At 40.1% G+C, this 23,605-nt stretch overlaps 1 protein-coding gene across 2 annotated transcripts in view; it reads right to left on the bottom strand.

Annotated features, from left to right (window-relative positions):
- The window catches only part of HECW1 (HECT, C2 and WW domain containing E3 ubiquitin protein ligase 1), a 394,082-nt gene that overhangs the window by 135,024 nt on the left and 235,453 nt on the right, over positions 1-23,605 (bottom strand). For both annotated transcript variants that reach the window (XM_030551407.1, XM_030551408.1), the window contains 2 exons: positions 17,860-17,935; positions 5,631-5,800 (listed from right to left, as the gene is read on the bottom strand). In XM_030551407.1, coding sequence (XP_030407267.1) covers positions 5,631-5,800; positions 17,860-17,935 — 246 coding nt within the window. The remainder of the gene's footprint in view (positions 1-5,630; positions 5,801-17,859; positions 17,936-23,605) is intronic.

Genomic DNA, 23,605 nt, shown 5'->3' with positions numbered 1-23,605 from the left:
CGAGACGAGGCCAGTGTGGCTCCCCTCCTCCCCAGGGAGGGTTGAGCCCCGGCACCCCCTCGTCCACAAGGTGCAAATATGACAAATCATGACAGTCTCTGCTACTATAGCTATTAAATCTTTGTTAAGAAGCAGGAAGAGATGGATAGTTTTTAAATAGGAGTACCAATAAAGTGGGAATTAATATGGTTATTTACATATGACAATAGAGAAGATTTTTTTCCAGCATTCTATTACCAACATATTTGCATTGTTGCAATCATAGAATCATAGACTTTAAGGTCAGAAGGGACCATTATGATCGTCTAGTCTGACCTCCTGCACAACACAGGCCACAGAATCTCACCCACTCACTCCAGTATCATAACCTATATCTATTGAAGTCCTCAAATCATGGTTTAAATACTTCAAGGTGCAGAGAATCCTCCAGCAAGTGACCCATGCCTCATGCTGCAGAGGAAGGCGAACCCCCCGCAAGGCATCTACCAATTTGCCCTGGAAGAGAATTCCTTCCCGACCCCAAATATGGTGATCAGGTAAACCCTGAGCATGTGGGCAAGATTCACCAGCCAGACACCCAGAAAAGAATTCTCTGTAGTAACTCAGATCCCATCCCATCTAACATCTCATCACAGGCCATTGGGCATATTTACCGCTAATAATTGACCATTTCCATAATCCTGTGTGCAAAATACTGTAGTAGCAGCATTTTACATTATGCCTCTGAGAACATGTAAAGACACAAATCACAAATCTGCTTTTCAGCTGTGACAAGAGATGTCACCTTGGTTGTAGGATGCCTCAGTGAACAGCCTCATGTGTGAAAACTCTTTGACTTCACTCAGAGCCCTACCACAGGTGTCAAAATGCTGCATACTACCCTCATATTTTAATAAGAAATTTCCATTCGCTTGTGCTCTCTTATATAAAGCACTGCAAAACAGATCAATTTAAGAAATTTCTAACTCCTATCTATCTGTAACTTGAGCTGAATGGTTCTTGAATGAAATATGCAATGACAAATCTCAATATTACTTCTGAGACAGATGGAAAATTCCATGTGGGAATGGTATCCATTCATTTATTACTTTAGGAACCAAAAGCTCTCTCAAATTTAGCACATGATGTCCCTCCATGCTACATTTAGACTTGCTCATTAAGTGGCAGATACATAAAATCTAGATTAAATAGAGAACTCCCTAACTGCACCCTTTATTTATTCCAGAAAACACATCATATTTCCTGTACTCATTAAATGTGACACAGCTATTCTGTTTTCAGCAGAGCAGACTATGGGAATTTCTCTTATATAAGGCTGATAGGAGTAACTTCCTAAAAAGTGACACTTTTTTTGAGACACGTAAGCACCGGCACACTAGATATAATCATTATTGCCACTTTTCAGATGCAGACCTTAAAGCATTTTACAAAGATAGGTAAATATAATTTTGCCTATTGTTAAAAAGGAACAATAAGTTTGTGGTTAAGGCACTACACTGGGGTTTAGCCAATCTGTGGTCAATTTCTGACCTGACTACATGTTTCCTGTGTGACCTGGGGCAAACCACTTAAGCCAAGCTTTTTACTGTGGCCAGTGATTTCAGGTGCCTCAATTTTGGGGTGTTTAAAGGCAGATATCTTAGAGGGGCCTAATTTTCACAAAGTTCTGAGCCATATCCTCTGAAAAATCAAGGCCCTTAATGATGTCTCATGCTGATCACCCCAAATTTAAGCTTCCTAAAATCATTAGCTGCTTTTGAAAATCTTGTCATGAATTTCTCTGTGCTTCAATTTTCCAATATAAAATGAGGTAACACTACTTTCTTTCTCATATCACCATTTGCCTGTCTTGTCATTTAGACTGTAAACTGTTCAGGCAGGGACTGTCTCTATGTTTATACAGCGTGAATCACAATGGAGCTCGCATCTTGACCGGGATGTGTCAATGTTATCAGAATATTAATACAGATGGTTAAACTGAGACCCGGCAAGGTTATCCAAAGTCAGCACAAAAGCAAAATTGGGAATATGAACATAAGAAATGCCATACCGGGTCAGACTAAAGGTCCATCTAGTCCAGTATCTGTCTACCGACAGTGGCCAATGCCAGGTGCCCCAGAGGGAGTGAACCTAACAGGCAATGATCAAGTGATCTCTCTCCTGCCATCCGTCTCCATCCTCTGACAAACAGAGGCTAGGGACACCATTCCTTACCTATCCTGGCTAATAGCCATTAATGGACTTAACCTCCATGAATTTATCCAATTCTCTTTTAATCTCCAGACTCCCATTCCTGTGTCCTGTGCTATAGCTCTCACATTAACCAGACACAGAGCTGTAAGTATATCTCTGCCTGTAACATTCTTATTTCTAAGCTAGAAGCTACTGGGAAAAAATTTCACACTAGAACATGGACTCAAAGCTAAAGCTGACAGTATATGTATAGGGGACCAGAAAGATTGCTGCATCACTAGAGGCGCAACCTTTGCAAGATAAATTAAACCAAGGTCCTTTCTGCCTTTCCCTAGTGGCTGTTCAGATGAAAGCTGAAGATCCCATGAATATTGTCTAAAAGGTAACACTGTCCACCTGGCTAGAGCCAGGAACACATGCTGAAATACCCGTTTGTGTGTGAGCTAATGATGATCACAATGTCTATCAAATTTTCTTGGTGAAGCAGCATAGTACCAAGGCCAAATTCACAATGGTTGCAATCTTTAGCTCACAGAGTTGCAGCTGCCTATAACTGTGGTGAATTACATGCCCAGTATTTAATTCATCACTGAGCACAGTGCTCTGGGATACAAGTACAGAAGGTGCTATACTGTATGAAATCTAAGTGTACTGGTTAAATATATGAAACAACATAGTATATATCCAGGGAACATTAGGGTACATGAATGCAAGGCAGTGAATGAATCATTTCCTCATGCTCTGCATGACCTTACTATGGTGGATAGCACCTACAAAATTTAAGCTAATTTCTGCTCTTGGGTAGTTATGAGTTTGCCCAGGCATAACAGAGCAGACTTAAGACCCCAGTCTGCAAAGATTTATAATGACTGCACAGTCCTCTTCCCCTCACTCAACCTCCACCCCTGAATTTTCAGGTAAGGTAAGCAAATATCCCCAATTAGACTTGTAATTCAATTAAGGAAGAGGAACATCTGGTTGCTGTTTACACAAAGCAGTTACACAATGACAGTGCATCTTATAAAAACCAATCAAAACCAATCAATTTAAAATGAATTCAGGACCTAATACATTTTCATGGGGAAAAAACCCACACCTGATTTTTACATACCATGGGCCTGATTTTTTTGCTTATGTAGTTATGTATACCTGTGAAAAATGCACACAGAGTCGGTATAAAATGCTGCCATTCTGGTTTGATAGCATTTCCAGCTCTCCTTACGGAGAATCAGGCCCAATAACTTGTAGTCAGTGGAAAGTGACGTGGACAAATGGATGAAGATTTCAGGTCACTAGTGCCTGGAGAACAGAGAATGTATTACTGCTCTGTGGCAGCTAAATATCTTCAAAGCCTGTCCATGGTGAGGAAGCGCTTCATAGTGGCTGCAGAGAAGGCAGGAATGGAGTATGCTGACAGACACCACAATTGCTTAGAATTTCTTAGTCATGCTGGCTAACAGTACTAAAGATGAGAGCCTGGAGGCTCTCATGCCACCAAGAGAACTATGGGGCTGAGTGAAGAAGTTTGAAGCCACGGTGCTTTTTTTTTGTTCAAGCCTCAATTATACCATCTCATTGTTTTTTCCTCCATCACTCCAAAACTCTGTCTGAAATGGAATGTCACTGAACAAACTCTGACCTCCCGGCATGACTGGAGGAAGGAGAGCTGACTAACTGTCAGAGCAGCAGCCAGTCTCAGAGGGCCTGAGTCTCATTTACACTAAAGCCATTTTATACTGCTCTGGTAATGCACAGGGGCCTAAAAGTGAAAATAAATCATATTTAACTGTATTGACTTAGGTGGGAGCAGAGTTAGGTTTGTACTGAATGCTTCAGAAAATCCCACTCAGTCTCCATGAATACAACCACTTCATCACTCTTTGCACAGGGACAGCATGTGCCTCCACTGCAAGTGTTGCCAACTGCACCAGTTAACACCAAATGAAGGATTCGGGCCATGTCCCTGCCCACTCCTCTGGGGTACCACGTACTGGTAGCATGGCTACACTCACATAGTCCTTGTGCTCCCTAATGCTACCCATCTCCTGTGCAGGAGCATGCAGTCACTGTTCCTTGGATCTCTTTCCCCCCTCACTCCTTTGGCATAGGGTTCAACACAGATTAGCCCAAAACTATTTTTCAGTTTATATTTAATTTGGATCCATTCATTTGTTTTGCGTTTTTTACCATTTTTCGAAATGGAACTAATTGGCCCAATAGGAAACGCTGGTAAATCAGGCCTTTTGTGTTTAGTGCTCTTAGTTTACGACAGAGGTGCTGTATGCTGCTGTTTCAGGTGTATTTTAAAAGCAGCTGGCAACAGTGTAAAGCCCTAAGTTCTCACTGGGGCCTATTGAATCCATTCAAGCAGGTGCAGCTGACTTCAGAGTATTTCTTCCAGGTGATGGGCAAATCTGCCTCTAATTTACATTACCACTGACATTTTTCAATCACACACACCCTTTTTTGATTGCATGCTGCATCTGTTGCACCTCATACAATGTTCTCTCTATATTTTCATAACTACAAGACTTCAATTAGTCTAACAGCAGCTTTCAAAAACAGCCGATTATATTTTTCAGTGCTGGATGATGCCTATGTTCAGTAATGATTTTTTAAAATAATGACCTTAAAATACAATATGTATGGAAAGTATTAATCTAACATTCATCTTCACAGAAAATTAGCTCTTTGGCATTAATACATTTAGGATTGTCATGGAACAAGACCAATCAGTTAAATCACAATTTTAACCATGTTGACCTATGGGCCAGATATTTTTTTATAAGGCTTATGGAATGCTTCTGAGCCAGAATTCCCCATGATGCTTTCGAAGTCATGTCAAGAAAAATGCTAGCCTGCTAGAAATGATTGGGTCAAGAATTGTTAACTAGGGAATAAGTACTTTGGTATTGTACTAAACAAATAAATAGCAGGCGCTTAAGTTAGCAAAAATCTAATGTAGAAAACAAATAAACAGATATTCAGATACACTGGACATGTATGGGTAAAATATATTTGTCTGTGAAAAAGAGAAAATAAGTGAAGATGAAACTGTATGCAGTCCTATAATTGTACCAAACTGTAAGTTAACCTTAGAACAAAATGAGACAGTAGAGCAAGCTGTTTGACTCAGGCTGAAAAGGGGGTTACCTAGAAAATTTATAGGTATGTATTTTTCTGTTGAGCACTAACAGTAGTTAAAATACATTTGATCAAGTTGACTGATTTAAGGTCTTTTACATTTAAAAAATAAAACCCTGATTGGTAACGAACAAGAAGCTAGGGTGGTTTTTTTTTTGTTTTTTTGTTTTTTTTTAATTTACTGTTGATTGAGATATCATCAGGCTTATTTCCAGGTCCTGAGAAAATGTTATAAACAAAGGGCTAAAAAAGAACAGAGCAGTCTAGAGAATGAGAGATTCTCAGCTACCTACCTCTCCTTGCCAGATAGGGTTCACAGTATTACATGTGATCTTGGATCTCTTCTCCTGTCCATGGTGAGGAAGCGCTGGGAAGATGCTGTGCTTTCCAGGCTGAATGGAAATCTTCAGGTATGGGTCTGGGTTGAAGAACATTCCTTTCTTCAGACCCAAAGCCTGGAAATCTGGAAAAAGGTGAATATTCTGATTAGCAATCACACTCCAATTAGTGCACTGAAAAGCGCAGAACTACATGGAGAATTAATGACAAATTAAAAGGCAAAGGAGGAACATAAAAAATTGTACTACATTACTTCTATATTACTTGCATTGTAACATAAAACCAAACCATAACAAATAATTTCAATACACCTAGGATTTATAAAGTACTTTAAAACTGATGTACAAGCACTAATCCTCCCATCTATGGAGAAAGTAAAAATTAGTTTGTAATTTAAGGCACAAGAATGAGAGTCCAAATAAGAGTTCTAATTCCCTTCTTTGTCCAAGACGTTGTGTGATTAAGGGTAAGTCACTTAAATTCTTTGGGTGAAATCTTTTGTGAATTCATTTTCCTTTTGTAAAAGGTTCCCAATAAACTCTCTCTAAGTGTTCTGTGCATATTTATTTACACTTTAAAAAGAACTATCCTTAGTCAAGATCACATTCTTTTTGAGTGTGCTTTCTGCAGAGAGAGAGTTGAGTAATTGACAGTTGGCAAGTTTCTGCTGAAAACATCTCAGTTTCATCCTTTTAGAATTTGCCAGAACTGAATTTTAGATTTGCACATGGAAATACTCACACTGAAAGCGCTTGTGTATTCATCTAACCTTGGAACAGAACTAATGCCATGTGAATTATCTAACCAATCACAACCAAGTTTAAAATCAAACACTCATGATCAACTGATTTGAGAAAAAAAATTCTGAATTTGACTCATGAACAAATTCAGGAAAATCATGGTTTGCTCAAAGATACTCCACAGGCAAAAGGAGAAGCTAAATTTGTCAAGATTCACTTAATTCTATTTGATACATTCAGTTAAGCTGCAGTAGGTGAAATGCACAATATTCCTTATATGAAATATTCCTTCTAAATATTTTTGATGCTCTCTGTAAGGATAAGCTGGAACTCATTTGAATCCTGTATGTTAGAATATAATGTTTTGTTGTTTTTTTTAATACAATAAAAGCATCATTGTTCAACATTAATTTTATTGCAATATTATTTTATTATGCAACACATTTTTTATTTTTGTATAGTATATAATACAGTCCAAATTTTCAAATACAAGTGCCTAAAGTTTAGTTCCTGAATCTAACATTCATCTAAATATGGCTTCAGGCACCCACATTTAGCCAACTGAGCTTGGAAGTTTTGGCTGTATGATACCATATGGTTTTTAAACTATTGCTGCTTAGTGGGAGCTTTTTTCCCCCCCACTTTAAGTCTGTTGCTTTGTACTGGTTTGCTTCTTCTAAGCGAACCTAGGAAAGTAAATGCCTACCATTTCAAAGCATAGAGCAGGATTTTTAGCTACACAACTCCCAGGGGCTTTACTGTGAGGCATGCAGATGGAACCCCCAAGTGCCTCTTCAAATTTACCCATAAGGTCCTGAAGAAGGCCACATAGCCCATTATTGCTTGTCTTTTTGAAGCCTGTGAAATACCTGTAGATTGTTTTGTATCTCATTAGTTCAGGACTCCTTAGTAGCTAGTGCCTGTACTCATTGAATCTCTTTTTCCACATGCATTTCTAGCTTCCTTTGGAACATGAAACCACTTGCTTATAATGACTTCAGTGTGTGATTCTTTATTTCAACTGCTATTTGTGTAAAGTTTCATCCTCTTTCATTTAAAACTCTATTTCATATTGAAACAAAGGCAATAAATAGCAGTTTTGCTTCTTTCTTTCTGTCACTGTCTTAAAGAGATGTAAAACATTAGGAAGATAAATTCAACCAATTTTGGAGACTCTTCCTAAATATTTTTTAAGTATCATTTCTCTTTGAGGATTGTTTAAAAGTCATAATCTGACACATGTTCATTATCACACAGTTTTAGTACTTTAACAGAAATCTGATGAGTCAGCTGAGCCAATAGGTTAGATGAGACAATTAAAACCCATTAACAATGGTGTAATTGTGTCAATAAGAGGATATGCTTGATGGATTGGAACTCCTAATGGAATGCTTTGCGAATGAACACAAAGGGCTTGGCTACACTAAAAACTCCAAAGCACTGCCGGGGCAGCGCTCTGAAGTGTGAGTGTGGTCACAGCGCCAGCGCTGGGAGAGAACTCTCCCAGCGCTGCACGTACTCCACCTCCTCATGGGGATTAGCTTGCTGCGCTGGGAGCCCGCGCTCCCAGCGCTGGGGCACTGTTTACACTGGCGCTTTGCAGCGCTGTAACTTGCTGTGCCCAGGGGTGTGTGTGTTTTTTTTCACACCCTTGAGCGAGAAAGTTGCAGCGCTGTAAAGCACCAGTGTAGCCAAGGCCAAAGTGTATGTCAGAGTACAGCTGTGTCAAAGAGGGGCTAAGGATCAGAAACTCTACAGAGCTAAGCAAAAATATTTTGCTTCACTTGACAGTTTATGATAAAACCCAATAAAAGATAGTCCCAAGTGAAAGAATAAATAATTTTGTTGTTGTTGTTGTTTTTAAGAACATAATTGCCATTGTGGGTCAGACCAATGGTCCATCTAGCCTAGTATCCTGTGTCAGATAGTGGCCATGGAGCTTCAGGGGGTTACAGCACAGGGCAATTTTGGAGAGATCTACCCATCTTCCCCTCCGGCTTTGGACAGTCAGAGGTTTAGGGCTGCCTTGAACATGGAGTTGCATCCCTGACCATCTTGACTAATAGCCATTGATGGACCTATCCTCCATGAACTTATCTAGATCTTTTTTTAACCCAGTTATACTTTTGGCCTTCACAAGATCCCATAGGAATGAGTTCCACAGGTTAATTGTGTGAAGAAGTACTTTATCTTGTTTGTATTAAACCTGCTGCCTGATTTTACCCCGTCCATTTGATTATCTTCATTCCACCAAGTTTTCATGTCTATTATATTAATATCCCCATTTAATACCAGGCACTCTATCTAGTTCACCCATCTTAGTATTTAGACTTCTAGCATTTGTATACAGCACTTGTATATTTTGTCTATATTCATTGTTTGCCTTCATGTGTTATATTTAAATGTGACTCTATTTTGTTGGACTGTTCCTCACTAGTGCCTGTCTGTACTTTACCAACTTCTTTCCTTTTCCTTTTAATAGGATATAGAGTTTCCCCCTTTAATAAATGTGTCCCTAAGGGATGTCTCTGCCTGAACGGTGTGCTCCTCTGCACCTGGGATACTCAGCTCATCAGGCAGAGATTTCAAAAGGTGTCACACGTGAGCATTACAAATATGCTGTATTTTAAGAATCCTATTCTCACATTTGTCAAATACTCTTAATCAAACACAAACCAGATTAAGGGAAAGAAGACTCTGCTAGAAAGTACTTCTGTGAGAATGTGTGCTGTCATGCTCTTAACAGCACCATTACACAAATTGTTTTGGGTCAGACTGTAAACCTTATGTTGTACAAAGATTTAAAAAATGGGAAGCTTGTATAGACTGCCCTCCTGAGCGTGAGGTTCTTATGTACAAAACACCTTTCAAACAAAGTCTGGCTCCCAATTCTACTGAAATCCGTTATGATCAACTGGCTTTGCATTGAATACTGCACTGTCAGCAGTCCATTCCAGGAAAGCCCAAACCATGATTGAAAAAGGGATGCTGAGGACAGGGCTGGAGCAGAATAACAGAATAAGGCTAGTAATGTAAGCCACTGGATGAGAGAGAGTATGAGAACAGCCTCTGAGAACTGATTTTGTTTTCTCTGATGTGTCCTCAAAAGACTCTCAAACAGAAATATTTATTGCTGTATATGTTTCTACATTTTTCCCGTAGAGAAAAGATTGCCCGTGTTGTTATCCAATGATACGGGTTATTGACAGATAGGAATGAAAATAACTAGCACTTGATATTATAATTACCTGCTTATTGATATTATAGTTACCTGCTCATTCTTCTTTATGAGCAGGTAACTATAATGACCCTCCAGTCTAATTCTATTACCTGGAATAAACTATGGAGATCATAGTATTCAGTATTTAAAAAAACAAATCAGCTTTCATTAATAATCTTCCAGATACTTGTCCAAATACAAGTGGACCAATTCAGCCAGGCACTATATGGGATAATTTGTTTCTCAGTGTCATATATTGGGGAAAGTTGCATGATATGGCACATCAACATGGAAAAAAAATCTTTTTTAAAAGCCTTTTGTTCGGCAGTGGTAAATCTGAAGTTTTAGTGCACATAAGTTAGTTCTGTGGCACACATTGAAGCCAGCTTTCAATGGAAGATTAAAATGGCCACAGCTTTGATCGGCTTGTCATCAGCTTATGGCACTGTCTGGCACACGGGCCTAGTGCTGAAGCTATCCAACCTGCTTCAATCCAGCCAGACATTTCAACTCACTAGGTCAATGCCTTCAAAGAAGAAAGTTCCGTGTCCATCTCGTAAATCAGGTTTGCAAAAAGTTGAGGCTGCACAATGGCCTCTCACAAGAATCAGTACTTGCACCATCCCTTTTTAACTTATACATAAGCTCATTTATACTGATGATCTCTCACTAACGACACAGGCCGCAACATCCAGCAAAACGGAAGACACTCTTACTGCTGATCAGAAGAAGATGGAAAACTATTTTTGGTACTGGCAACTCAAACCCAATCCATCAAAAACGGTGTTGTCAGCTTTCCAACTCAGCAATTCTGAAGTTAAGAGGATGCTGAACATAAACTTCAGGCAATCGCCCACAATCCTAACCCCAGCAACCTAGAAGTCACCCTTCATTGCAAACTTATCTATCAACATCTGAAACAGGTGACCCATAAAACAAAGAGTCACAACATCTTCCAAAAGCAAGCAGGTTCTAGCTGGGGTTGCACTGCTCGAATACTATGAATGGCAACAGTGTCTTTAGTTTATCCCACAGCCAAGTACTGCACAGCTTTCTGGGGAAGAAACTTGTACACAGACCTCATTGCTATCCTGCCAAATGCAGCTATGAGACTTGTAACTGGCACCCTGAAATCCACTTTGCTGCCTTGTCTTCCAATCCTCAAAAACATCCCTCCTCCAACCATAGAGTTAGAGGTGACTATGATGTGCGAGTACAAGAAAGCTCTCGCTGAACAACAGCTCCTGCTCCATGACAACCTTGTGTCACACTTGCCTTAAGTCCTGCCAACCATTCTGGGCAGCTGGAGAAGCAAGTCTGTCATCCAACTTCAACCCAGAAGACACCTGGCAGATTCTGTGGGCAGATCCTGATATTTACCAAGCATACTATAGATGATCTCATCACTGAATCACCTGGTTTCCTACTCTGCCTAAGATAGTGGACAACCAACCGTATTAGGGCATTACATGGAAGATGTGTGCTCTTGATGCGCAAATGGAGTAGCAAGGATTCAACACAGAGACCTCCAAACCATTGAGCTCATTGCGAATCAGCGCCCAATCTTTACATTTTCAGGATGTACAGCAAAGTTGCACTCTGCATCGCCTGAAGCCTTCTAATGGATTTCAGGCCTATCAATCAACTTGTAAATGTTGCTATTTCCACATGAAAAAAGAAGTTATTCTGTGGTACTCCATGCTTCCCTGAGTCAGCATTAAACAGGGAGCACTTATAAACCTTTAACAGCGGGGAAGAGGCACTTGTGTCAATGTTGGGAGGTTGCAATAATCAGAGGGAGTGTCATCAGGTCTGTGTTTACATGGCACTAGTGGCCCCAACATTCCATGCAAAGGTCACAGAGGGGTTGTAGGCCTGGGGTTGGTTGCGGTTCCTAACTGCACCTTGTCTTTGTGTGTGTGATGTAATTTCTCTCCTTGCTGTGAAAGTTCTGATTATTAGGTTAACTATATTTTAACTCTCACCAAATACAGGGCCTGGTTCTTCCTCTGGTATGCCAGTTTTATAATGGTGTAACTGCACTAAAATTCATGGCTTCAAACCACCACAAGAGCGGTGGAAAGGAATGGAGAATCAGTCCTACAATTTTGAAGAGTTCTTTTTCCTTACTATTATATGAACCCTGCACTAGGTTAATGGAAGCATGGAGGAATGATACGGTGAATACAATTAAGTCTGGGAGCAGGGCCGGTGCAACCATTTAGGCGACCTAGGTGGTCACCTACGGTGCTGGGCTTTGAGGGGCGTCATTTTCTTCGGCAGCGACCACGGCGGCTGGATCTTCAGCCGCCCCAGTCACCGCCGGCATTTAGGCAGAGGGAGCGGGGGCAGGGGAGCGTGGGGAGGGCCACCTGCAGCAAGTAAGGAGCGGGGGGGTGGCATGCAGGGGAACTCTCCGCCTCAGCTCACCCCTGCCCTGCCTCCTCCCCAAGCACACCCGTGGCTGCTTCACTTCTCCCGCCTCCCAGGCTTGTGGCACCAATCAGCTTAGGTGCCACAAACCTGAAGGGTAGGAGAAGTGAAGCAGTGATAGGGTGCTCGTGTGCAGAGCAGGGGTGATCTGGGGTTGAGGGGGGTGCCTCAGGGCAAAGGCGGGGAGCTGCTGCAGGGAGACGCGTCAGGGCAGAAGGGATCCGGGGAGGGGTCAAGGTGGAAGTTTCGCCTAGGGTGCGAAACATCCTTGCACCGGCCCTGTCTGTGAGAAAAGCAGTGACTGACACAAGATAGAATGAAGGCACCTTAATAATTTGAGGACCAGACCCTACCTTTGATCTGACAGCACATCAATCTGAGCACCTTTTTGCTTCTTATATAAGACTTACGTAACATGTATGATGGACAGAAAAATTATTTCCTTGATCCTCTCTATTTATAGTCCTGAGCAGTCTTCATGACTGTGTCAGAGCCTGATCCTGAAGTCCTCACTCATGTAAGTGCTTAATGATTGAAGCCATATCACAACCTTGATAAATAGATAATCCTTATGCCTGTAGTCCCCATGACTTCCATTTGATATTCATGAAAATAAAGGTTGCACAATCAGCTGCTGAAGGGACTGATATTCCAACGTTATTATCACATCTCCCCATAAAGTTCTTACAGTCATCAAAAAATACAATAGGGAAGATCTGCAGAAAATTATCTGGGCAGTTCCTCTTAAAAAACAAAAACCCATGAAATAAGAATTGGCCAGAGTGGCTGCACAAGGAGGCGTTTAAAGACCTGAGATTTTAAAAAGTAGAAAAGTGGGGAGGTAAGCAAACAAGAATCCAGGCTTGCAGGGAAAATATTAAGGACAGAAAAAAAAAAGGGGGGAGGGGATAAATGAATTTGTGATATTCAAGGGCACCAAGGAGAATTAGAACAGCTTTTTATTTATATAGGGGAAGAGGCAGAAGTAGTACTAAGGAAAATTCAGGTCTATTAATAAATTAAATGAGAATAAATTAATTATTCAGAAATGGCTGCAAGACAGAACTTTTACAATGTCTTCAATGAGAAAAAAATACAAGAGAAAGTTGAGCAATTAGTGTGAACATTCTGGTGATTAACCACTGGAACAAACTACCATCTCTGGAGGTTTTCAAATCAAGACTGGGTGGCTTTCTGGAAAACATGTTTTAATCAAATACAAGTTATTGGGCTCAGCACAGGGTACTTGAGTGAAATTCTCCGGACTCTGTTATACAGAAATTTAAATGATTTAACGGTCCCTTCTGGCCTTAAAGTCGATGAATCTTGGGCTGTGCCTTGGAAGCACAAACCTGTTTTGGAAGTGATGGAAAGTCACTTCCATACCAGCAGAAGCTCCGAAAGGGTAATAGACTTCTGAGCAGTAAACAGCTTGGGTTTATAAAGAATACATCCTAACAGCTTAGTTTGATTGGCGGTGGGAGGGGCGTGTGTGTGTGTTACAAATTTAGTGAATAAATGAAATATATTAAATATAGGCTGAGATTTTTTCATAGGTGCCTAAGGGATTTGGATACCTAATTCCCACTAAAATTGGTCTGCCAAATCTCATACAAAGACTGTTCTGAAAATCTCAAACTGTAGTATATGTGGATTTTGGTTAAGCATTGATTACATAAGAACATAGTAATGGCCACAATGGGTCAGACCAATGGTCCATCTAGTTCACTATACTGTTTTATGACAGTGGCCAGTGTCAGATGCTTCAGAGAGAATGAACAGAACAGGGAAAATAACAAGTGATCCATCCCCTGTCGTCCACGCCCAGCTTCTGGCAGTCAGAGGTTGAGGGACACCCAGAGCATGGAGTTGCATCCCTGAGCATCTTGGCTAATCGCCATTGATGCACCTATCCTCCATAAACTTATCTAATTCTTTTTTGAACTCAGTTACACTTTTGGCCTTCACAACATCCCCTGACAATGAGTTCCTCAGTTTGAGTGTGAATTGTGTAAAGTACTTCCTTTTCATTGTTTATATTTGCTGCCTATTAATTTAATTGTGTGACTGCTGGTTCTTATGTTATGTGAAGGGGTAAATAACACTTCTTTGTTCACTTTCTCCACATCGTTTATGGTTCTATAGACCTCAATCATATCCCCCATGAATTGTCTTTTCTAAAATGAATAGTCCCAGTCTTATTAATCTCTCTGCTTATGGAAGCTGTTCCATAACCCTCATCATTTTTGTTGTCCTTTTCTGAAACTTTTCCAATTCTAATATATTTTGTTTCAGCTGAGGAGACCAGAGCAGCACACAGTATTCAACATGTGGGTGTACTATGGATTTAATACTGGAATTATGATATTTTATACCTTATTATCTATCCCTTCCATAATGGTTCCTAACATGGTCAGCTTTTTTGACTGCTGCTACACATTGAATGGATACAGGGCCGGCTTTATGAAGGGTGGGGCCCGATTTGAATATCCAGCGGCGGTCCGGGGTGTCGTTGGCAGGGGGCTGGTCCAGGTCTTCGGTGGCACCGAAATGCCGCCAAAGCCCCGGAGTGGACCCTCCCCCTACCGCCGAAATGCCGCCAAAGACTGGAGCGGACCCCCCCCACTACTGGCTGAGTAAAAAAAATAATTAAAAAGACGCCAATGGCACAGGGCCCAATTCCGGGGAATCGGGGAAATTGGCTTAAAGCTGGCCCTGAATAGATGTGTTCAGAGAACTATCCACAGTGATTCCAAGATCTCTTTCTTGAGTGGTAACAGCTAGTTTAGACCCCACCATTTTGTAGGTATAGTTGGGATTATGTTTTCCGGTGTGTGCATTACATTGCTCTGATCAACACTGAATTTCAATTGCCATTTTGTTGCCCAGTCACCCAGTTTTGTGAGATCCCTTTGTAATTCTTTGCAGTCAGCTTTGGACTTAACTATTTTGTGTAATTTTGTATCATCTGCCAATTTTGCCACTTCTGGCTAAAATTTTCATAAGCACCCCAAGTGGTTTAGAAGTCTAAACAATGTTTATAGATTTTCAATGAATTGTGCTGATTTATGCCCTCTGAGTATCTGGTCCTTAATATCTGTAAAATGGGGGTAATAATACCTCTCTACCTCACAAGGCGGTTATGAGGATAAATTCATTAATGTTTGTGAGGTGTTCATATATTATGGTCATTGGTGCCATAGAAAACCTTGTAAACAGTATATAAGTATCAAAGTGTGCAAAGATTAAAACTTGAGAAATTATTGAACGTGATGCACAGACTTATAACTAGGAGTGATATTAAGAAAGGAAAAATAGAGGTGGAATCTCACACAAACCTTGTGACAGTAAAATCTATCCATCAATCAGCAGAATAGGCCAAAGTGCCTTCAGCAAATATGTTATGCTGTCACTGGACCATGAACTGCCTTCTAATAAAGTGGCTGTTTCATTATAAGAACCTGAGTGCATTTTGTCTTTCTGCATCCAACATGACAAAGAACTCAGACACAGCTGTCTATAATCTGAAGTGTGACATTCCTCTCAGAGAGGTGGAAAAGTCATGATTGTTTTTTTTCAATTTTGAAAGCTAATTACAGAGTTGCTTTGGAGTTTTAAAATAGATTATATTAAGTCTAATTAAATAGATCCCTAATATTTCTCTTAACATTTTAAAACATTCAAAAATTATACTAATATAATCACATAAAAGATTAAAAAGGCACAAAAGCCATAACTGTTGGTGTTATTGTTGAACAGTTAAGGCTTGAGGTAACCTCTCACAGGACCAAATTTTGATCCCCTAAATAAGTGACTACTGAGAAAAATTCCCACTAAAGTAACTCAAATTCCCATTTCTTTCTGATCTCAAATAGTTAGTGGTTGGCTAATGTCCTGAAACATGAGAGTTTGTATCTGTTATAAGTGTTTTCCTATCTGGGACATTTGGTCAGGCTAACTTCCGCTGAACTCAGTGATTATTATTCAGTTTTTATTCAGTACTTTCTCAGGCAAACTCTCACTGACTTAAATGGAAATTAGCCTAAGTACATGTTCATGGATTGGATAAACATTTAAAATCTACCCAGACAGGATACAAAATAAGGGACATATAAACCACAAACTACATGGGTTTAGGAAGAAACTTTCCCTATGGAAAGGTAGTTCCATAATTATCCACTATAGGGTTTCTCTGAAGCATCAAGTACTGTCTAGTGCAGCAGGCAGGATACATTAGGCTAGATGGGCTGATCCAGTATAGCAGTTTCTGGGATTTGGCTCCAGGATGTTAATTTTACGGGTTTTTTTAAATCTATCTACTTACATTACTTAATTGCTCTAAAATGTACAGTCCTCTTTTGTATTCTTTATACTTTTACTTAGACTGCAAGCTTTTGGGGGCAGGAGCTGTCATTTTGTTCTGGATTTGTACAGCACCTAGCACAATGGGGTACATGACTGGGATTCTTAGACACTACCACAACCCTCTACTACTAATAATTTTGAAATAGGAGTGATAGTCAAGGTGAAGGCGTACTAATATCTAAGGGCAAATTTAGAAAAGTAGAAGCCTCTGTGAGCTCAAAGTACAGACATGCACAAGCTCCTGTTTACGCACATCTGTGGGTCCAATTCAGGGAAGCACTGAAGCATGTGCTTAAAGTTAAGGATGTGCTGAAATCCCATTGACTTCAACAGACTTTAAGGATAAGCATGAAGTTAATCACATGCGTACGTGATATCATGAAAAGGGAAGCTTTCCTGAACTGGGGCCTGTATAGGCAGCTGCCACAATTATGCATATAAGTGTAAGTAACTGCAAGTACAAATGGATAGCTGGACACCTTACTGCCCTTTTGCACATGCAATTAATAATAATACTTCACTCTTATTTAAAAGCAGCAAAGAGTCCTGTGGCACCTTATAGACTAACAGACGTTTTGGAGCATGAGCTTTCGTGGGTGAATACCCACTTCGTCAGATGCATGTAGTGGAAATTTCCAGGGGCAAGTATATATATGCAGGCAAGCTAGAGATAATGAAGTAGTTCAATCAGGGAGGATGAGGCCCTGTTCTAGCAGTTGAGGTGTGAAAACCAAGGGAGGAGAAACTGGTTCTGTAATTGGCAAGCCATTCACAGTCTTTGTTTAATCCTGAGCTGATGGTGTCAAATTTGCAGATGAACTGAAGCTCAGCAGTTTCTCTTTGAAGTCTGGTCCTGAAGTTTTTTTGCTGCAGGATGGCCACATTAAGGTCTGCTATAGTGTGGCCAGGGAGGTTGAAGTGTTCTCCTACAGGTTTTTGTATATTGCCAGGATGGACTACCTGATTATCTCTAGCTTGCCTGCATATATATACCTGCCCCTGGAAATTTCCACTACATGCATCTGACGAAGTGGGTATTCACCCATGAAAGCTCATGCTCCAAAATGTCTGTTAGTCTATAAGGTGCCACAGGACTCTTTGCTGCTTTTACAGATCCAGACTAACACGGCTTCCCGTCTGATACTTCACTCTTATTTAGCATTTTTTATCTGTAGCTCTCAATCAGCTTTACAAAGGAGGTCAGTATTATTACCCCCACTTTACAGACGTAAAATTGCTTTCAATTACAGGTACACCTGTATGCAATGTTTTCCAGGTGAACCTTTGTCTTCCTTCTTTAAACCTTTGGCCCTCAAAGTTTCAAAGTTAAGTCTAAACAGTCAGTTGGGGTTGTTTTGTGGTTTAAAAATCTCCAGTCCTAACCTCTGGTCTCATAGCTTTTTATGCATCCAAGCAAAGACATACCTGAGAGTGAAAAACTGATCAGTCTCCGACTTCCTTGACCCTGGACTGGATCGTCACTGGTGATGCTTTTAAAAATCTGCTGGAAGAAGGAAAATGGTGAGATAGCGGTCTCCAGTGATTCTTGAACAGAAAACTGACTTAATAACTGTTATTCCTGCTGTCATCACAAGGGAGCTCCTTTTCACATAAATGAAAAACTATGCAAGAAATTACTGTAATCTTATATGTGTTTTGTGTTAATAAAAACAGTACTTCCTCAGTGGAATATCTGTAAACAATAATTGCTTATTAAACAAAAAATGAATGCAGCTCATAAGGATGGGTATGTTGCTCACTTTAATAGCACACTCTGATCTCAACAAAATGAAATGTAAATTTCTGTAGTTCAGTTATTCTAGTGAATCTCCAGCTGACTGCCAGGAACCTGTATTTACATTTACGGGTTACATAAAACATGATTATTAATCCCATGAAAAAAGCAGCAATTATGAAATACTGCAGTGACAAATGTACAGGGGAAGTCTGAAGAAGCAAGAGCTACAGTATATGATAATTTGAGCTTGTTTAATAGACAGAATCTTTAAAAAGTGGGCCCTGTTGGGCTTGACTTTTGGCCAGGATCAGCATGTTTCTTGCACAGCGCTGATTTGAATGTGGGAATAACGCTCTTCTTCTCAACCCCTATTTTAGACAATAGTGGGTTTTTCTTCATGAACCTGAACTGCCCTTGTTTTAATTTTAAAAGTTTGCATTTGCTTGAAGTATGTCAGTGGCAGGCGAGAAGGGAATTTCTGTTGCTGACTTTATGTTCAGGGCACAATAGAATAGTTTGCCAGCTGGTGCTAAAAACTGGGACACTGTCACAGCTAAGAAAATAAATCCTTTACCATCTCTTTCTGGATCAAGCTACGGAAAGCACAGGAGGAAGATCTGTGCATGGGGAATCAATCTGCTGACTGGAAGTCTTTAAATATGAGCTGAAAAAACTGGGAGAAGTGAGTCCACTGACAGACAAGTAGAGTAGATGGGGGAGTTGGGCAGCTAGCAGGATCGCCCACTGGAAGTGAAGCTGTTAGCAGGTTGGTCCACCAGGCCACTTCTCCTTTGATCTTCAGAATGGTGTTGACTCCCCTTTAAATGTCTTCAGCCCTCGGAATGGTATTCAACGCAGTGGCAGGCAGGGCTGGCTCCAGGGGTCTGGCCGCCCCAAGCAGCCCCCCACCCCAAAAAAAGCTGCGATTGCGATCTGCGGCAATTCAGTGGGAGGTCCTTCGCTCCAAGCCTTCTCCGGAGTGGCTACCCCAAGCACCTGCTTGCTAAGCTGGTGCCTGGAGCTGGCCCTGGTGGCAGGAGCATGTTCCACACACCATCTAGCTCCTTCACCTTCCTTCAGAGACATACCAGGAATCGGAGTGAAGTGAGTAATAAATTTTAAGGCCAGAAGGGACCATTATAATAATCTAGTCTGACCTTTTGAACAACACAGGCCTTAGAATCGTACCCAGTAATTTCTGCATGTAGCCCATAACTTCTGTTTGAGCTCTAGCATATCTTTTAGAAAGACATCCAGTCTTCATTTAGCCATCTCAAGTGGTGAAGAATCCATCACATCCCTAGGTAAGGTGTTCCATTGCTTAGTTACACTCACCGTTAAAAGTTTGCATCTTATTTCTAGTCTGAATTTGTCTAGCTTCAGCTTCCAATCCCAGGCTTTTATTATGCCATTTTCTACTAGATTAAAGAACTGTCTATCAGAAATGTCTTCCCCATGAAGATACTTGCAGACCATGATCAAGTCATATTTTTAACCTTCTCTTGGATAAATGGAAACTTTTAACTCTCTCACTATCACACATGTTTTCCAAACCTCACATCTTTCTTGTAGCCCTTTTCTGAATGCTTTCCAATTTTTTAACATCCTTCTTGATGTATGAATACTAGAACTGGACACATTATTCCAGTAAATGGCCTCATTAATGCTGTATATAGAGGTGATACCCCACCCTACTCCTACTTGATGATCCTACCACATTGCCTTGGGAGCTCATGTTTGGTTGGTTAGCTAGTGTGACCACCAAGTCCTTTCCAGTGTCACTACATTCTAGGTTACCATTTCTCTTTTATTTTCTTTGATGTATGGCCTTCCATTTATCTGTGGATTACACTGATGGGCCGTGTGCTGAAGTTTGCTGGTACCTGTGATAGACAAATTTTGTCATCCTTATCTAGTATTGGACCCATACCATTGTTAGGATTTTTTTTGATCTTGATATATTTAATATTTCCTTCTTATTGTCCATAATCTTTCTGGACACAGATTTTTCACTGATACCTTTAGCTTCCCTTATCAATTGTCTGCATTTCATAATTGCTGACTTATACTCATTGCTATCAACTTCTCCATTCACTATATATCATTTCGCAATACAAAATTTCAATAGAAAAAAAAGCATTTGCACTGAAGTGTATTTTGCTAGACTGGGGCATGTTAGACATGCAATAAACATAATATTTCCTTTTGATCATCTCATATTTTCCAGGGTCATGAAAGAAAGAAATTAATTGTGATGTCCAAGTGTTTTTTTAAAAGATCAGAAAATACAGTATATTCACACACTGATACATTTAGATCCCAATCTGCAAACACATACTTATGAGAGTAAGATTATTTGCATGAATAGTCCCAACAAGTTCAGTGTGATGTGTGATTGTTTGCAGGAACAGGCCCCCACCTATCAGAACTAAATGAGCAACAGTATGAAAATTATATCTAAGAAACAGTAGTACTATATAAATGAATTATATACTCCATAGTTTATCCCAGGGGTAGGCAACCTATGGCACAGGTGCAGTGGCACTCACACTGCCCGGGTCCTGGTCACCGATCCTGGGGGCTCTGAATTTTAATTTAATTTTAAATGACGCTTCTTAAACATTTTAAAAACCTTATTTACTTTACATACAACAATAGTTTAGTTATATATTATAGACGTACAGAAAGAGACCTTCTAAAAACATTAAAATGTATTACTGCCACGCAAAACCTTAAATCAGAGTGAATAAATGAAGACTCGGCACATCACTTCTGAAAGGTTGCTGACCACTGGTTTATCCCAATATAAACTTCTGAGATTTGGTACAACAGTCATTTTGATATAGTTTACCTTCTTATCTGTCAAGACATTTTAAATGAAGCTGAACATTTTTTCTAAGTGGGTGAAATCCACACCTCTGTATAGGGAAAATAAAAAGACTATTTTGTGGCCTTTAGTTGTTGCATAGGCTTCATGCTGGCCTCTGCACATGGGATAAATGCCACCCGATATGAAATGTTTAGTATCACATCGATATACATTGAAAAAAGCACTAAGAAGGTGAGAGGAATACTTTTTTTTTTTTAAGTAAATCTTTCAAGAAGTGAGAATGGGGAGAAAAAACCTAATCCAAAGCATGACTTGATTTAGCTGCTTACATAAACAAAGCTGTGCACACAAGTGCTCTTTCCTCAATTCTTCAGCAAGTCATGCTCTTCTTGTTTGCATTTATGTCTGACTGAAGGTTATGTTTTCAGAGGACTAAACTGGGCATCTTGGGAACTAAAAACCAACAAGTAAAACATTTTAAGGTCAGTCAAAATTTTGAAGTTAAAAAACATTAACAATATTTTTTAATCATTGCTTTGGCTCAGGTTCTCTGTTTCGTACTGCTATGGCAGAAAGAAAGAAAAGTTAAAAGCAAAATACAAAATGGGGATTAACTGGCTAGCTGGTAGTACTACTGAAAAGGATCTGGGGGTTATAGCGGATCACAAATTGAAGATGTCAGTAATATGATGCAATTGTAAAAAAGGTTAATATTATTCTGGGGTGTATTAAGAGGGCTGTTGTATGTAAGACACACAAAGGTAATTGTCCCATTATTCGTGGCACTGGTGAGGCCTCAGCTGGAGTACTATGTCCAATTTCTGTATGCCACACTTTAGTAAAGATGTGGACAAACTGGAAAGAGTTCAGAGGAGAGCAACAAAAATGATAAAAGGTTTAGAAAACTTGACCTATGAGGAAAGATTTAAAAAAACTGGATATGTTCAGTCTTGGGAAAAGAAGACTGAGAGGGGCTGGAGGACCTGATACCAGTTTTCCAATATGTTAGTGACTGTTATAATGGGGACTGTGATGAATTGTTCTCCTTGTCCACTGAAGGAAGGACAAGAAGTAATGGGCTTAATCTGCAACAAGAGAGATTTTGGTTAGATATAAGGAAAAACTTTCTAACTATGAGGGAAGTTAAGCTCTGGAACAGGCTTCGAAGAGAGGTTGTGAAATCCCCATCATTGGAGGTTTTTAAAGAACAGTTTGGACAAACGTCTGTCAGGGATGGTCTAGGTGTACTTGATCCTGCTTTGGCATAGAAGGCAGGACTAGATGATTTCTCCAGGTTCCTTCCACCCTACATTTCTATGATTCTATGGCCAGGTGCTCTTTGGTGCCTCTGTAGTTCTTAGACATTAATAATCTGCTATGAATATATTGAAGATGGAGGTGGAACCACATTTCTTGCTTATGATTGTGTGTGATACTGTTTTGCATTTGCATAGATCTATCAGCTCATTTAGAGGATACACAATTCAATGGGAAACATTGCTGGATTTTATTAATTATGAATTTTCCTCTTAAGGACATATTATTGGACAACATTGTAAGTGGCTATTTAAACCACAGCAGCTGCAAAAGTTCTCAGATCTGGTTTCTGAGCTGTAGAAAATAAAATCCAGATGTGGTCTGGAAACCATTTCACAAAGATCCATGAATGACTCTTGTGAGGAGCCAATCCCTTTTCTCCCCATCCTGTTGAATCCCTAATATGGATTCACCAGACCCAAATGGCTATAGCAGGCAATGCTTGTGGGCTACTCTTTTGGGTCTGTGTGCTATTTCCTCCATACATAAGTTTGCACATAGACAAATTGTGCAACAAGTTTTCAAGGCAATTATTTTAAATCAAGATGTCTCAAAGTAACAAATAAAGCCTGTATCAGAGGGGTAGACGTGTTAGTCTGGATCTGTAAAAGCAGAGAAGAGTCCTGTGACTAACAGATGTATTGGAGCATGAACTTTCATGGGTGAATACCCACTTCATCGGATGCATGCTCATGCTCCAATATGTCTGTTATTATAAGGTGCCACAGGACTCTTTGCTGCAAATAAAGCCTGATGAGTCCAAAAGTGTGTCCCATAGCCACCCACCGGCTCGCTCTGTCTTAGACAAATATTTTAGATACAGGAAATAGTTTTCGAAAACAGTCACTTAGGAGCCTAAGTTACTAAGGGCCATATTTTAAAATCTAAATGTCTAAATACCCTAAAAATCTGTCTGCAAGGAACCTAAGTCCCACTGAGTTTCTATGGGACTTAAGCTTCTTAGTGACTTAGGGCCAGATTTTTTAAAGGTATGTAGACACCTAAAGATGCAGCTAGGCACCCAGAGGAATTTTCAAAAGTGCCTAGGTGCCTAACTCTCATTCTAATCAGTGGGAATTAGGCACCTTGGTGCTTTTGAAAATCCCACTAGGTGTCTGAATACCTTTGAAAATGTGGCCCTGGAGCACTTTTTAAAATGGGACTCAAATACTTTGGAAAAATTTATCCGATGTGTCTGGAAAGTACAGTGATGGATGCATTGAAGTTTGATTAGATAGATAGCATCGATATGGCCTGAAGAGAGTAATAATTTTAAAAGGCCAGAG

This window comes from Gopherus evgoodei, chromosome 2 (assembly GCF_007399415.2).
Source record: "Gopherus evgoodei ecotype Sinaloan lineage chromosome 2, rGopEvg1_v1.p, whole genome shotgun sequence".
In the NCBI taxonomy this organism is placed as follows: domain Eukaryota; kingdom Metazoa; phylum Chordata; order Testudines; family Testudinidae; genus Gopherus; species Gopherus evgoodei.
This window is presented reverse-complemented; position numbering and strand designations above follow the sequence as displayed.